At 45.8% G+C, this 16,599-nt stretch overlaps 1 protein-coding gene across 1 annotated transcript in view; it reads left to right on the forward strand.

The window, feature by feature from the left end:
• TBX1 (T-box transcription factor 1) overlaps positions 1-2,085 on the forward strand; it is a 43,380-nt gene extending 41,295 nt beyond the window's left edge. The window contains exon 8 of the mRNA XM_032229428.1: positions 1,014-2,085. Within this exon, the coding sequence (XP_032085319.1) occupies positions 1,014-1,456 (443 nt within the window). The 3' untranslated portion in view covers positions 1,457-2,085. The remainder of the gene's footprint in view (positions 1-1,013) is intronic.
• Positions 2,086-16,599: the final 14,514 nt, after the last annotated feature.

Here is a 16,599-nt window from a genome sequence, read left to right on the forward strand (position 1 = left end):
ATTATGGCTTAACACAATGCCCAAAATTATCATTAAGAATCATCCTTGCTGGATCAGGCCAAAGATGGCCAATTAGAGTAAAAAAAATATATGTGGAGACTCTAAAAAGAGTGCAGAGAAGAGCAACAAAGATGATTAGGGGACTGGAGGCTAAAACATATAAAGAACGGTTGCTGGAACTGGGTAATATAGCCTTTATTGTCATTATACAACAAAATTGGGTATGTCTAGTTTGATGAAAAGAAGGACTAGGGGAGACATGATAGCAGTGGTCCAAAATCTCAGGGGTTGCCACAAAGAAGAGGGAGCCAAGCTATTCTCCAAAAGACCACAAGGCAATGGGTGGAAACTAATCAAGGGGAGAACCAACTTAAAACTAAGGAGAAATTTCCTGACAGAATAATTAATCAATGGAATAACTGGCCTCCAGAAGTTGTGAATGCTCCAACACAGGAGGTTTTTAAGAAGATGTTGGATAACCATTTGTCTGAAGTGGTGTAGGGTTTCCTGACTAAGCAGGAGGTTGGACTAGAAGACCTCCAAGGTCCCTTCCAACTGTTATTTTATTCGAAGATATTTCAGCAAAGCTGGGGAATTCTGGGAGTTGAAGTCCACAAGTCTTAAACCCACCAAGTTGCCAGAGCCCCTGTCCTACACATTTATACTGCAGAGGCCACTACCTAGAGTCCTGGAGATGAGGTGGCGCAGTGGTTAAAGTGCAGTACTGCAGGCTACTTCAGCTGACTGCTAGTTCGGCAGTTCGGCTGTTCAAATCTCACCGGCTCAGGGTTGACTCAGCCTTCCATCCTTCCGAGGTGGGTAAAATGAGGACCCGGATTGTTGTTGGGGGCAATATGCTGACTCTGTAAACCGCTTAGAGAGGGCTGGAAGCCCTATGAAGCGGTATATAAGTCTAACTGCTATTGCTATTGCTATTGGAGATGTCACACTGAGCTGATCCCTTCTTATACTTTCTCCCCTGCTCATCTTTCCTGTTCTATCATGTCCTGCAGATATGGACAGTCGACGGGAATACGAACGGGAAACGGCGACTGGGACACCCCTCCACGCCGATCCAACTCATCAGCAGCTCATGTCTCGGGTGTTAAGTCCGGCACTCCCGGTTCCCGGTGGAGGCGGATTGGTCCCACTCCCTACTCCAGCTGGAAGTCGGCCTAGTCCCCCCCATCACGAGTTACGGCTGGATCCCTCTGCTTCGGAACCTCTCCATCACCATCCGTACAAACATCCCGTCTCCGCTTACGACCATTACCTAGGGGCCAAGAGCCGGCCAGCCCCCTACCCCTTGCCCGGTATCCGAGGACACAGTTATCACCATCACCACCATCACCACATGAATCCAGCTGCTGCGGCTGCTGCCGCTGCAGCCGCCGCAGCTGCCAACATGTACTCCACCGCCGGTGCTCCCGCAACCTATGACTACGGACCGAGATAACGCCTCTGACGCAAGCTCCTCGCCGAGCTCGGACCGACTCTTTGCATGGTGTGAATTGCTCAGTAACGTTTGGGAAGAGTGTTCCTGTTTGTGTCGAATTCGGGGTGGGGTGGGGTGAACCCGCCATCGTCCCTTGTGCACACGGTTTTCTTCCTCGCACCATCCTTCCGCCAGGTTGACATGCCGTTCAAGATTCATGTTGTCTCTTTCCATCCAGGGATGTGATCTTCAGCTGGCGTTTGGGCCCTTTTGGTAAAGGGATGGGACTTGTTTTACGTCGCCGGCTGTGGGGCTGGAAGGGTAGTTTCTCCTCTCCTCAGCCTTCCCCTTGACCCACCAAAGGGGCAGCTCCTGTCTCCGTTGTGTAACCCACCTAGTGTCCTGGTGTCATTTCCTGGCACTGATGCATATATACAGGTAGTCCTTGACTTACAACCATTCTCCCTTGGTGACTTTTCAAAGTTGCTACGGCCCTGAGAAAAAGGTGACTTCCGGCCATCTAACAACCCCGTAGTCACGGGGGTCAAAATTTGGCCGCATGGCAACTGGCACGTATTTGTGACCATTGCATTGTCAAGGGATGGGCATTGGTAACCTGCGGTGGCTTAGTGGTTAAAATGCTGAGCTTGTCGATCAGAAAGGTCAGCAGATTGGTGGTTCGAATCCCTAGCGCTGCTTAATGGAGTGAGCTCCCAGCTTCTGCCAACCAAGCAGTTCAAAATCACGTAAAAATGCAAGTGGTGCACATGACCACGGAGACGTCTTCGGACAGTGCTGGCTCTTCGGCTTAGAAACAGAGAGTCGGGAATGACTAGCACATGTGTGCGAGGGGAACTTTTACCCTTCCCAGGCAGCTTCTAACAAGCAAAGTTAATGGAGGGGAAGCATGATTTGCAAATTAACAGAGTTGGAAGGGACCTTGGAGGTCATCTAGTCCAACCCCACCCCCACCCACGCAGGAGACCACAACACCATTTCCCACAGAGGGCAGCCCAGTCTCTCCTTGAAAGCTTCCAATGATGAAGCTCCCACAACTTCCGAAGGCAAAAGCCGTTCCATTTAACAACGATCTCACTTAGCAACAGAAATCTGGGGCTCATTTCTGGTTGTAAGTTGAGGACTACCTGTGTGCTGGGACAAGGCAGCTTCCTGCATGTCTCCTTAACCCCCCGACCAAGTCGACAATCCTGGGAAGAGTTTCTTCGGCCTTTCTGAGTGACGGGCACAGCTGACGATTGTCAGAGCATGCGGTGTCTCCTGACTTTAACCCAGTTGTCACACACAAGCATGTGTGCTTAGCACATGACTGGCATTGGGCAGGGTGGGCACTGAGATGCCGACAGTGGTATCTCTTGGTCCCCTGCCACACCACCTCTCCTGATCCATGCCTCTGTTTCGGGCCGGTGCCAAGCCAACCGTGTCCTTGAGTTCTGGAATTCTCATTGTCACTAACAAGGCATCTGGGAAGCCCGGCCAACTCCACCTACCCAGGATCATGGGTTTCACGAAGACAGGTAGTCCTCGGCTTAACAACTGTTTGTTAAGTCCCCATTCGTAGTGGAAAAAAGTGGCTTGTGAGTCCAGTGATGGGATCCTACCGGTTAAAAAACCAGTCTGGAGATTGCATGTTTCGCCGTGAATCAGGTGGGAAGATCTACCGTGTTTCCCCGAAAATAAGACAGGATCTTATTTTCTTTTGACCCCCGAAATAAGTGCTTGGCCTTATTTTCGGGGAGGTCTTATTATTTTTGAGGTGCAGGAGGCACCAGTGTCATCACCTCATGGTGGCTGCTATGTTGCGATATTTTCAGGGAGGGCTTATTTTCAGGGGAGGAGCCTATTTTAGCGCATGCGCTGAAAAGCTCGATTGGGCTTATTATACGGGGAGGTCTTATTTTCGGGGAAACAGGGTGTGTCAGTAAAGCACAGAGGTGGGCAGAGGGCCGGGCCCAGCTGATTGTCAGAGCTACCGGTACAATCCCACCCCTGCTTGTGGCCGTTTTTCACACCTATGACCGTTGCATCATCCCCACGGTCAAGCGATCAAAATTCAGATGCTCGGAATGGACTCGTATTAATGACGGTTTGCAGTGACCCGTGATCCCTTTTTGGGACCTTTTTGACGAGGACAATCAATGCGGTTGCCAGATTCACTTAACAACCATATCCCTAGCATAACAATTGCCGCGATTCGCTTACCCAACCACTGTGGCAAGGAAGGGCATAAAATGGGGGTGGGGGGAAACCTCACTTTGCAACTGCCTCACTTGGCGACAGAAATTTGGGGCCCAATAGTGGCTGTAAGCCGAGGACTATCTGTATTCCCCCATCCCAAGAGTGCATTAGGGACGATGGAAAAAAAATGAAATTAAATCTCCCTTCCCCAACAACATCCCTCTCCCCCAGAAGCAGATTTACAGATGAACAGATTTAGAAGGGACCTTGGAGGTCATCTAGTCCAACCCGCACCCCCAAGCAGGAGACCCTACGCCCATTTCTGACAGACGGCAGAGAGAAAGGGGGGGGTCACAGCAGGAGAGCCTTTGAGAAGGTCCAGGCAGGGGTCTTTATTTATTTATTTATTTTTCGGCAGGAGGCTTGAGACGCGCCGTTTAGAATCCGTAAGCGCCCCCCCCCTCCTCGCCCTCTACAGAAGTGTTGGGACAAGGCGACCTTGGAGGTCTTCTAGTCCAGCCCCCGCTATCCACAAGCTGGAATAAAAGCGATGTCATTTTTTGGAATGAGTCTTTGGACTGGAACTGAGATCTTGGGTGGGAAGAGGGAGGGGGGGTCACAATCCAAACTGCTCATCCTACAGACACACACAAACACACACACACACACACACACACACACACACACACACTGTTCAGTCTTTTATCTTGATGTTTTCTTTGGATTTTTCCAGGACTATCTTCCATTCACAAGGATGAGCAGAATTGTCCTCTTAAGGGAAAGTTGGCCAAGTTAGGGGCAGTTGGGTGGGTGGGAAGAGGCATCACAATCCAAACCGCTCATCACTCACACACACACACACACACACACACACACACACTCCCTGTTCAGTCTTTTGTCTTGGTGCAGAAACCACAGGACGAGAAATCCCACTTCCAAGATGGGTTGGTGGTTGGAGCCACCGAAGGCCAAAGCTGCCCACCACTTCCATTATCTCCGTCCTCACGACACTGCCACAAATCAACCCGATTCTTCCTGTGGGTGAATCCTTCTGCTTTTTCTTTTTAAACAAGGCGTTCGTTTTGCATGCCTTCCTCTTGCCATGCTGACACCCCAGACTAAACTTACCCAGCTCTGGAAAAATCCAACTTCCTTTCTCTGGGCTTTTAATTCCAGAGTCTGCAGCTTCTTGTTCACCTCGCTATTTCTTGCCTCCAACCCCCCCCCCCCCCAAACGGAGAAGCTTAAAATCCCAGGATAATATCAGCAGCCAGGCGTGATATATTTTGGGTAGACTTCAGGACAGGTGCGGGCACAAACCAGCTGTAGCCTTTGTACATTTTTTTGCATTGTTTTATTCGGTTTAGCTAGTGGCAAAAAGCAGAAAAACGCAGTGCCCGTCAAACTTCATGCCATCCCCCCCCCCCCCCAAAAAAAAACCGTACGGTACAAAATGAAAAATTTGGTGTTTTTTTTTTTAAAACAAATTTCGCTGTAGGATTCTTGGAAAAATGTATGTAAAATCCATTGGGAAGAATTCGGCTGCCTTGCGTGCATTGTAACTTTGAGAAAAGTTGAGAAATCTTTTCTCTTGGGTTTTTCTTGCGAGGGGGGTGTTCTGCTTTGTGATCTCAAACATTGTGGAAGCATTTCTGTCTCTCGGAACGGATCAGTGCCAAAGATTTGAGTCAAAAACCTATTGTGACATTGGTATATTTATTGATATTATATTATTCCCTTTCCCCCTCTGCCCCAAAGTGATTACGTATGCAGTTCCTGATGGTTCTTTTTTTTTTTGCTTTTATAGTTGCTGTGTAAAGAGAAAGAGTGGGAAAACCAGGGGGGCAAACCAAAGAATCATATCTGCAAAATGTGTAGATAATTTGTAGATATTTGTAGATATGTGTAGATAACACTGGGGGAGCGGGAGGAGGGAAGATGGCAGGCAGTAACATTTATAAACAGTATTTCTCTGAGTTTTGTTTTGATTTATCTCGTTTTTCTTTTGTCCACGTGGGGGTTTCTGGGCGCAAAAATCAGCCTGGAGTTCTTGTAATTTATTTTATATTTTATAGAACGAATTGAGACTGCCTATCACATTCCAAGTGATCCTTTGCTTTAGAGAAAAAGTGCAGAGAAGAGCCACCAAGATGATTAGGGGACTGGAGACTAAAACATATGAAGAACGGTTGCAGGAACTGGGTATGTCTAGTTTAATGAAAAGAAGGACCAGGGGTGACATGATAGCAGTCTACCAATATCTCAGGGGCTGCCACAAAGAAGAGGGAGGCAAGCTATTCTCCAAAGCACCTGAAGGCAGAACAAGAAGCAATGGGTGGCAACTAATCAAGGAGAGAAGCAACTTAGAACTGAGGAGGAATTTCCTGACGGTGAGAACAATTAATCAGTGGAACAAGCTTGCCTCCAGAAGTTGTGAATGCCCTAACACTGGAAGTCTTTAAGAAGAGAGTGGACAACCATTTGTCTGGAACGGTATAGGGTTTCCTGCCTAGGCAGGGGGTTGGACTAGAAGATCTCAAAGGTCCCAACTCTGTCATTCTGCACTAGCTGACCATATCTTTCCTCCATCTGGAGATTTATCTAGATCGGGATAATTTCTCCCACAATTTGGCCCTTCAAAGTCTTCAAAGTAAACATTGAAACCAATACATTCATACAGTCTCTCTTGATACAGAGCGAGAGAGAGAGCGAGAGAGAGAGAGGGAGGGAGAGAAAGAGAGAGAAAAAGAAAGATAGACAGAGTGAGTGAGAAATAGCAATAGCAATAGCAGTTAGACTTATATACCGCTTCATAGGGCTTTCAGCCCTCTTTAAGCGGTTTACAGAGTCAACATATTGCCCCCACAGTCTGGGTCCTCATTTTACCCACCTCGGAAGGATGGAAGGCTGAGTCAACCCTGAGCCGGTGAGATTTGAACTGCCGAACTGCAGATAACAGTCAGCTGAAGTGGCTGCAGTACTGCACTCTAACCACTGCGCCACCTCGGCTCAGAAAGAGAGAAAGAGAGAGAAAGAGAAAGATAGACAGAGAGTGAGAGAAAGAGAGGGAGATAGAGTGAGAGAAAGAGAGAGAGTGTGTGAGAGAGAGAGAGAAAGAGGGAGAGAGAGGGACAGACAGAGAGTGTGTGGGAGAGAGAGAGAAAGAGAGAAAGAGAGAGACAAGAAAAAACTAAAATGCTGGGGGTAAACAATTCATGAAGTCTCCTTTTCGTAGTCTATATTCTCTTGATGGTTTCACGTACATGGAGAAACAACCTGAGCACGCAGCCAGTGAGAACCTGCACAAGCCTTGAAGTGGGGGTACGAAACAAGACACAGATGTTTGGGAAATAAACCTCTGGGATTTCATCTCCTAGCCTATGACATCCCAATGGTTTGTATATGTCACATTTGTTTGGCACAGACAGCACCGGGCTTGGCTGAGCGATCTGTGACTAAATGAAGATAAATGGGCGCCTTTTCCTTACCCACATGGGAAATGAGAGGCGAGCTTTGCAAAGAAAGACTCACATTAAAAGGAGGACAATGCAGAGTGCACATTTTTCCCATTAAATGCATACTTTGAAGAGATTAGCTGTGGATAAGGACCCGGGTTTTTTAAAAAAATGTATGACAAGCCCCCATATTCTAGGTACAGGATTTCCTGATGACTGTATGCACAGAAACCAAAAGAGAGAGAGAGAAAAAATGGAATCGTACATTCTTCAAAACAGACAGAGAGAGAGACGGAGAGAGAGAGAGAAACAAAGAAATGAAAGAGAGAAAGACAGAAAGAGAGAAAGAGAAATTGAGAGAGAAAGACAGAGAGAAAGAGACAGACAGAAAGACAGTGAGTGAGAAAGAGACAGAGAGAGAAAGAGACAGAGGAGAGAAAAAGAGAAAGAAAAACAAAGAAAGAGACAGAGAGAAACTCAGAGAGAAACAGAGAGAAAGAGAAATTGAGAAAGAGACACAGAGAAAGGCAGAGAGAGAGAGACAGACAGAGAGAGACAGTGAGAGAGAAAGAGAAAAAGAGACAAAGAGACAGAGAGAGAGAACGGAAAAAAAGAAACAGAGAGAGAAATTGAAAGAGACACAAAGAGAAATTGAGAGAAAGAGAGACAGAGAGAAAGAAAAAGAGAATCAGAAACAGAGAAAGAGAGAGAGAAAGAGAGTGAGAAAGTGAGAGAAAGAGAAAGACAGAGAGCGAGAGAGAGAAATCTCCCTGCCTAATCTGTATACCAGACAGAAGTTTTTCCCAGCAAGGACGTTTCATGCTTGAAAGCAACTTGATCTTAAAGGGATCAGATCAAACTGTAAAAAGTGTTCTGGCTTAAAAAAAAAAGGAAAGAAATAGCAAAATGATGGGGAAAATAAAATTCTCAGCCAAACTCTACAAGTCTGTTGTGAAAATGATCCAGGGGAGGTTTGTTTGTTTGTTTGTTTATTTATTTATTTATTTAAGTGTTCCAGGGAGATGAAGGCAGACCAGATATTAAATATAAAAGCTCTTGACGTGAAGGGCAGCTGTAAAATAGGCAAACACGCAATGTTTTCCAAGAAGCATGTTGGTTACATGCATGCACACCTGCAGGAAGCCCTGGACTGATTACAATTCGCTTAGTGACTCTTCCAAATTACGACGGCCCTGGAAAAAGCTATTTTCAACCGGTCCTCGTATTCATAGCTATCACAACATCCCTAAGGTTACATAAGGAAAATCTGGGTGCTTGGCAACCAATATGAATTTATGATGATTGCAGCATAGATAGAGTTGCATTAACAGAGGGATTCAATCAAGATCAAGGGAGATACTAATACCACTTTGTAAAGCCTTAGTAAGACCACACCTAGAGTACTGCATCCAGTTTTGGTCACCACACTACGAAAAATATGTTGACACTCTAGAAAGAGGGCAGAGGAGAGCAACCAGGATGATTAGGGGGATGAATGCTAAAATATGTGATGAACTGGGCTAGTCTAGTGAAGAGAAGGACCAGGGGAGACATGATAGCAATCTTCCAATATTTGAGGGGCTGCTAGAGATAGGGGGGTGGGTCAAGCTATTTTCCAAGGCCAGACAAGGAATAATGGATGGAACCTGACCAAGAGATTCAACCTGGAAATAAGGAGACATTTTCTGACAGTGAGAACCATCAACCGATGGAACAGAAGTTGCCTTCAGAAGTTGTGGGAGCTTCATCACTGGAGGCTTTCAAGAAGAGACTGGACTGCCATTTGTCAGAAATGGTGTAGGTCTCCTGCTTGGGCAGGAGCTACAAGGTCCCTTCCAACTGTGTTAATTGTTGTATCCCGAGGACATGTGATTGCCATGGATGATTTTCCCAGCTGCCTTCTGACAATGTCAACGAAGGAAGCTGGATTCGTTTAACAATTGCATGAGTTACTTAACTGTGGTGGTTCACTTAATAACCATGGGGGAAAATTCATAAAATCAGGCATGACTCACTCAACAACCACCTTAGCAATGGAAACTGAGGACAACCTATGTTGTCCAAGGGAGCAGACTGCCTGCGCAGGTCTAGTGCCAAAATTAGAACCGCGGCCAACTATCAACCATATAAGATGAAGTCTTCCTAAACTGCAGGTGATATCCTGGGGACATCCAACTACGGTGTAAATATTCTTGATTGGAATATAAACATGGATTTCTACTGCCTTTTTCCAACTTTGCATTCGGATCTGCGACTCAAAAGATTTCTTAGTTGTCCTCCATCCAAAACATCAGCCAGGACTGGACACACTTACCTTCTGAGTTCAACCAAGGTTAGCTAGCTGCGGTCACAATTAAACTCCAGAGGTGGTAGTCTTCCATCTAAGTATCCATCAATATGAAGTCCAGTTAGTTTGAGAATCCAACACGGGGAGGTAGATGCTGCCATCTACTGACCATAGAAATTACCTATTTAAGGAACCAAGAGCAGGACTCCTCAAAAATAAAAGCCTACTAGGGAGTAAGAGTCTCAAGAGTAGAGCAATCGCTACAAGATCTCTAACAATCTGCTCAGGGTGGTGGCTTAAGAATCTAGGTTGAAAGGTTTTCAGTTTTAGGAGACCAACTCTTTGATTGAGCTGCAGGAGTCCAAGCTGAGCAGAACATGGAGGTAGGAGGTGATGGAGACCAGTTGATAAGTTGATAGATGGGATTGTAGGTAAATAGGTAGGTAGGTAGGAAGGAAGGGATGTAGGGTAGATTTATGTATCTTAGTATGTGGTTGAGACTTAGCTTGGGTGTTGTATAAGTTGCACCATCCTGTTTGTAGGCCTTGGAGGATTGCTGTGGTGTCCCAGCCAAGCATTGCAGGCCAACTAGGGTTGACATCAGGAGTCTCAAAACCTGGCAACGTTTAAGACTTGTGGACTTCAACTCCTAGAATTCCTCAGCTAGCCATGTTGAAGTCCACAAGTCTTAAAGTTGCTAGGTTTGGAGACCCCTGAGGAATTCTGGGAGTTGGAGTCCACAACTGGCTGAAGAATTCTGGGAGTTGAAGTCCAGAAGTCTTAAAATTGCCAGGTTTGGAGACCCCTGAGGAATTCTGGGTGTTGGAGTCCACAACTGGCTGAAGAATTCTGGGAGTTGAAGTCCAGAAGTCTTAAAATTGCCAGGTTTGGAGACCCCTGAGGAATTCTGGGAGTTGGAGTCCACAACTGGCTGAAGAACTCTGGGAGTTGAAGCCTACAAGCCTTAAAGCTGCCAGGTTTGGAGACTCCTGGCTTAGCTTGATGGTGCTGTATGAGCTCACCCAATTGTCCATCCACTCAATCATGGTTTACAAGCCCTGGATCAGCACGAGGTGTGAAATGAGAGTCAAGTTCATTATTTCAAGTCACGGATTCTCTTCCTTCCTTCTTCCAAAAAGGCCCAATGAGAAGGAAAGCAGAGAAGTTTCAACAAGCCTTAAAAATGCCAATGGGGGAGGGAGGGGGGGCTTTGAAAACCAGGCCCCAATGTCTTGAGTTTTTAATTTGGCTGGTGCCCCTCCTCTTCAGGATTCACCTGTCTTCGGGGCAATCCAAACAAGATCAAATGACGCACTGCAGCTGGTATGAAATCGTGACTTACAACCGTTTCTATTTGTGATGCTCGCAGCGCCCCGGGGTCATTTGACCCCCTTTTGCAACCTCCTGACAAGCAAAAAAATCAATGGGGAAGCCAGACTCACTTAACGACCATGTTGCTGACTCAACCACTGCAGTGACTCCCTTAAAAACTGAGGAAAGGTCACGAGGCAAAATTCAAAATTCACAAATGTCTCAGCAAGGGAAATTTTGGGCCCAATTGTGGCCGTAAGTGAAGGATTACCTCTATCCGTGATGGCAAACCTGTGGAATGCGGAGCCTTCTCTGTGGGCATGTACCCCGTCACCAGCTGGTCTTTGCGGGCACCGGAACGCCAGAAAATGACCCCCAAACAACCTGAAAACAGTCTGAAAACAGCCTAAAACACCCCCAAAATGGCTGGAAAATGGCCTGAAAACAGCTCGAAAAATGCCCCCCCAAACATCCTGAAAATGGCCCAAAAATGGCCTGAAAACAGCCCAAAATGGCTGGAAAATGGCCCACAAAATGGCCTGAAAATGGACCAAAAAAGCCTCAGAAAACGGCCCAGAAAACAGCCTGAAAAACAGCCTAAAACACACCCAAAATGGCTGGAAAATGGCCTGAAAACGGCCCAGAAAACAGCCTGAAAAACGGCCTAGAAATGCCCCCCAAATGGCCAAAAATGGCCTGAAAACAGCCCAAAAATGGCTGAAAAATAGCCCAGAAAACCACCTGAAAACAGCCCACAAATGTCTGAAAAATGCCCTGAAAATGGCTCAAAAAATGCCCCCCCCCCAACAGCCTGAAAATGGTCCAAAAATGTCCTGAAAACAGCCCAAAATGCCTGGAAAATGGCCTGAAAATGGACTCAAAAAGGCTCAGAAAATGGCCCCAAAATGGCCTGAAAATGGTCCAGAAAACAGCCTGAAAACGCCCCCAAATGGCCAAAAAATGGCCTGAAAACAGCCCACAAATGGCTGAAAAATGCCCCCCCAAAACACCTGAAAACGGCCTAAAAATGGCCCACAAATGGCTGAAAAATGGACTGAAAAATGCCCCCCAAAACAGCCTGAAAATGGTCCAAAAACCGGCCTGAAAACAGCCCAAAATGTCTGGAAAACGGCCTGAAAAAACGGCCTGAAAATGGACCCGAAATGCCTCAGAAAACGGCCTGAAAATGGCCCCCAAAACAGCCTGAAACACAGTCCAAAAATGCTGACACACAGCCTGAAAACCGCCCAAAAAACCTGTTGGAAATGGCCAAAAAAACCAGGCATGCGCATGCTGGCCAACTAGTCTTGCTTCTGCGCGCACACATGCGCACGGGCGTTCCGGTTTGGGAAGCACTGGGTGCCAAAAAGGTTCCCCATCACTGACTTATAGTCCTAATGGTTCAGTAGAAACACAGTTCTTTGAATCTTTGCATTCAGCTGACTTGGCTCTGTTTTCTACCGAGCCCTAATTTTATTATTTCAAAGCCGCTTTACAATACTCTCCCTCATCAGAGGGAAGCCAGATTTGTTAGCGCTAATTGTTAATAATAATAATAATTGGTTTACCACAATGCACTGAGCTAAATGATTGGCGCTGAGATATACACTCACAATCCAGAAGTTGTTGGTTTTTCCCCCTGCAACCGCAGAATAGAAGTGTGCCTCCTTCTTCTTCTTCCGTCTTGCAAAAGGACCGATGGTGTTTCTTTTGTTTCTTGGGGCAGGTGGTGGTGTTTGCACCCTCTGTAAGAGACCAGTGTGACAGCATTCCTGTCTTTAACATGCCTGAACCTTTATCCCCCCCCCCCGAACGTTTTTATAACATGCTTGGCTGAAAAAAAATAGGGAGCCGTTTCAATGCATGATCGAAATATCAAGGTTTATTTGGTGGCATTCAAGCTGTTAAGACGCCAGACAGTTATTTATGCCCATTTGTTGTAGCCACTCATAGGTTCTGGGTGGTGCAATTCACCTAATGTCTCTATCCATCCATCCCTGCCTGAAAAGCACACGCCAAAAACAGGAAAAGAGCATGTAAAGAGCATGAATGTTAAAAGATCATATTCTTTTTTTTCTTCTGCTGCTCTTTCCCTGGTTTTAGGTAGGGATGGATCGAGATAGATGATAGAATAGGATAGATAGATGAGGTAGTTGGGAGAGACAGACAGACGAGAGTTGGAGAGACAGATAGATGAATGGATAAGATAAAATAGATAAGACAGATAGATGAGAGTGGGGAGAGAGACAGACACACAGACAGAGGTAGGTAGATAGATGAGATAGTTGGAGACAGACAGACAGATGGATAGATAAAATAGATAAGACAGATAGATACAGATGCACAGAAAGACAGAGATAGAGGTAAGTAGGTAGGTAGATAGATAGACAGACGGACGGATTGATGGATAGATAAGATAAAATAGATAAGATAGATGAGAGTGGGGGAGACAGACACACAGACAGATAGAGGTAGATAGATGAGATAGTTGGAAAGACAGACAGACAGATGGATAGATAGATAGATAAGATAAAATAGATAAGATAGATAGATGAGAGGGAGACAGACACACAGACAGAGATAAAGGTAAGTAGGTAGATAGACGGATTGATGGATAGATAAGATAAAATAGATAAGATAGATGAAAGGGGGGGAGACAGACACACAGATAGACAGAGATAGAGGTATGTAGGTAGGTAGATAGAATAACAGAGTTGGAAGGGACCTTGGAGGTCTTCTAGTCCAACCCCCTGCCTAGGCAGGAAACCCTATACCGTTCCAGACAAATGGCTATCCAACATCTTCTTAAAGATTTCCAGTGTTGGGGCGTTCACAATTTCTGGAGGCAACTTCTGTTCCACCGATTAATTGTTCTCACTGTCAGGAAATTCCTCCTCAGTTCTAAGTTGCTTCTCTCTTTGATTAGTTTCCACTCGTTGATAAGACACGGATAGTCAGATAGAGAGAGAGCTAGCTAATTAGATAGATGATACATACCGTAGATAGATGATATAGATAAATATTCTTTTTTTCTTCATCCAGTTAATAAATGCCCCTTTTTAGAAGATCCTTTTAGATAGCGAGATTTATCGAAGTTCACCCTCTGCAAATGCACTGAAAATTCACCCCCGTTCTTCAAATCTAGGCTGCTGTGTGAGGCCGTCTGGGCTTGATCCCTGATGGTGCCATTCATTAGGGGGGAATTTGGCATTGTAATGTACGGAAAATCTCACAGTTGGGATGGTAGCAACCTAATTTCAATTTTTACTCGTGTGATTGATGGGGGGTGAAATAGATCTGGCTGGCTTCGAAGGCGGCTGCTTTACTCCAGTTTTCCTAGAGGGTTCAGCTCGGTGGGTGACTGGGTGATCCGTTAGGAATCTCATAAACCCCAATGAGCCACAGGATGGGAGATCTTCCTTGAAACTGCAAGCCACGACTCTACGACAGGTAGTCCTCCACTTACGGCTATTCACTTACTCACCGTTTGAAGTTATGGTGGCACTCTAAAAAATGTCTTAGTTTTTCACATTTATGATTGTTGCAGCATGCCTCATGGTCAAGCCATCAAAATTCAGAAGCTTGCCAACTGATTCATGTTTGTGATGGTGGCAGAGTCCGGGGGGGGGGGGGGTGTCATGTCCCTTTTACGACCAGTGAAGTCAATGAGGAAGCCAGATTCACTTAACAACTGTGTCACTAACTGAGAGGTCGGAAACCGTTAAACACTCAAAGAACCATTTGGATCCGTTTCCCACAGAAAAGAAAACACCGGGAGCCACAAAAACCCTTCTCAATACAATACAAATGCAATAGCAGAGTTGGAAGGGACCTTGGAGGTCTTCTAGTCCAACCCCCTGCCTAGGCAGGATACCCTATACTGTTTCAGACAAATGGCTACCCAACATCTTCTTAAAGACTTTTCCTCTCTTTCTCTCTCTCTCTCTCTCTGTCTCTTTTTCTGTTTGTGTGTGTGTGTGTGTGTGTGTGTGTGTGTGTCAAGAGAGACTGTATGAATGTATTGGTTTCAATGTTTACTTTGAAGACTTTGAAGGGCCAAATTGTGGGTGAAATTATCCTGATCTAGATAAATCTCCAGATGGAGGAAAGATATGGTCAGCTAGTGCAGAATGACAGTTGGAAGGGATCTTGGAGGTCATCTAGTCCAACCCCCTGCCTAGACACCATTTCAGACAAATGGTTATCCAACATCTTCTTAAAGACTTCCAGTGTTGGGGCATTCACAACTTCTGGAGGCAAATTCTGTTCCACTGATTAATTGTTCTAACTGTCAGGAAATTTCTCCTCAGTTCTAAGTTGCTTCTCTCCTTGATTAGTTTCCACCCATTGCTTCTTGTTCTACCCTCAGGTGCTTTGGAGAATAGCTTGACTCCCTCTTCTTTGGGGCAACCCCTGAGATATTGGAAGACTGCTATCATGTCTCCCCTAGTCCTTCTTTTCATTAGACTAGACATACCCTGTTCCTGCAACCGTTCTTCATATGTTTTAGCCTCCAGTCCCCTAATCATCTTTGTTGCTCTTCTCTGCACTCTTTCTAGAGTCTCCACATCTTTTCTACATCGTGGCGACCAAAACTGGATTCAGTATTCTCGTGCCTGACTATTTCCTGAGCGGCCACAAAACTAGCATATGTAGTTGAATTAAAGGTTATGTTTTCTTCTGAAACTTTTCCTTTCTTGGATTTATCCATGGTTGGCCTACTGGGGGGTCAAAATACTCAGTAAATTGCCTGCTGGCAAGTGTTGCATATTGGCGGTTGTGACACATATTTTGGGAGACGGAGCCGCAGCAGAGGGATGAAAGAGCCACAGGTTGCTGACCCCTGCACTAACTTAACAACTGCAGAGATTTAATTAACCGCTTAACCACGGTGGCAAGAAAGGTCGTAGAAAGGGGGCAAAATTCACACAACAATGGTCTCACCAGGGCTGGATTTTCCTATAGGCTAACTAGGCTTCAGCCTAGGGCCTCAAGATCAAGAGGGGCCTACATTCAAATTGTTAGCAAAATTAAAATTACACTATTCTAAAAACAGTGAACACTAAAACACTGAACCGAAAATAAGGAGAAATTCTACGCATATGACTAATAAACAAACATAAAAATGTATTGGTTAAGATCGTTCCAGCGCCGCGGCAGTTGGGGAATCCGCCCACGTTCCCGGCACCGGCGGTCGGGCGAGAGGCGCGGCCGCTCCCAGTAGCCGCCCTGTCGACGCGGAGCCCACCAGTGGCCCAGCAGGTGAGGGCGAGGGGGCCGAGCTGGGCAGCTGAGCACAGCAGGGGAGGCGGCTAACCTCGCTGCCTTTGCCGCAGAGGAGAGCCGCCCTCCATCGGGAGTCCAGCTATATATATTGATATATATTGATATATATTGATATATATTGATATATCACAGTAATGATGTATTTTATTGTCTCTCATGTAATTTACAAACTTAAAAATGGGAAGTGAAAGGGCCTCATAAGTGGAATAGCCTAGGGCCTCTTTTCATCTAAATCCGGCCCTGGGTCTCAGCAATTTTGGGCTCAACTGCGGTCGTTAAGTCGAGGACTCCCTGTACGCCCCCCCCCCAACAGACAATGATCAAATAAGAACATACCCATTCACAGTGAACGGTCAACAGAGCATATTTTAAAAGCAGGGAATACTTGCTCAGACGGTTTCAAACTTGCCTGCATTTGAGGTTTCTCTCAACAGAAATGCTGAAACTGTGTTTTTTTTTAACCTTTCGGTTTCTGGGAGGGGGTTAAATAAATGCTTTCTTTACAACCCTGTTCAGCTTCGCCTTGATATTTTTAAAAATTCAGGCTAATTCCATGCACAACATGTTGCCTTAACAATTCCATGCCGTTGTGTCGATTTGATGTGACCACACGGATGTTGCAATGATTG

The sequence above is a fragment of the Thamnophis elegans genome, chromosome 13 (assembly GCF_009769535.1).
Source record: "Thamnophis elegans isolate rThaEle1 chromosome 13, rThaEle1.pri, whole genome shotgun sequence".
Taxonomy (NCBI): Eukaryota; Metazoa; Chordata; class Lepidosauria; order Squamata; family Colubridae; genus Thamnophis; species Thamnophis elegans.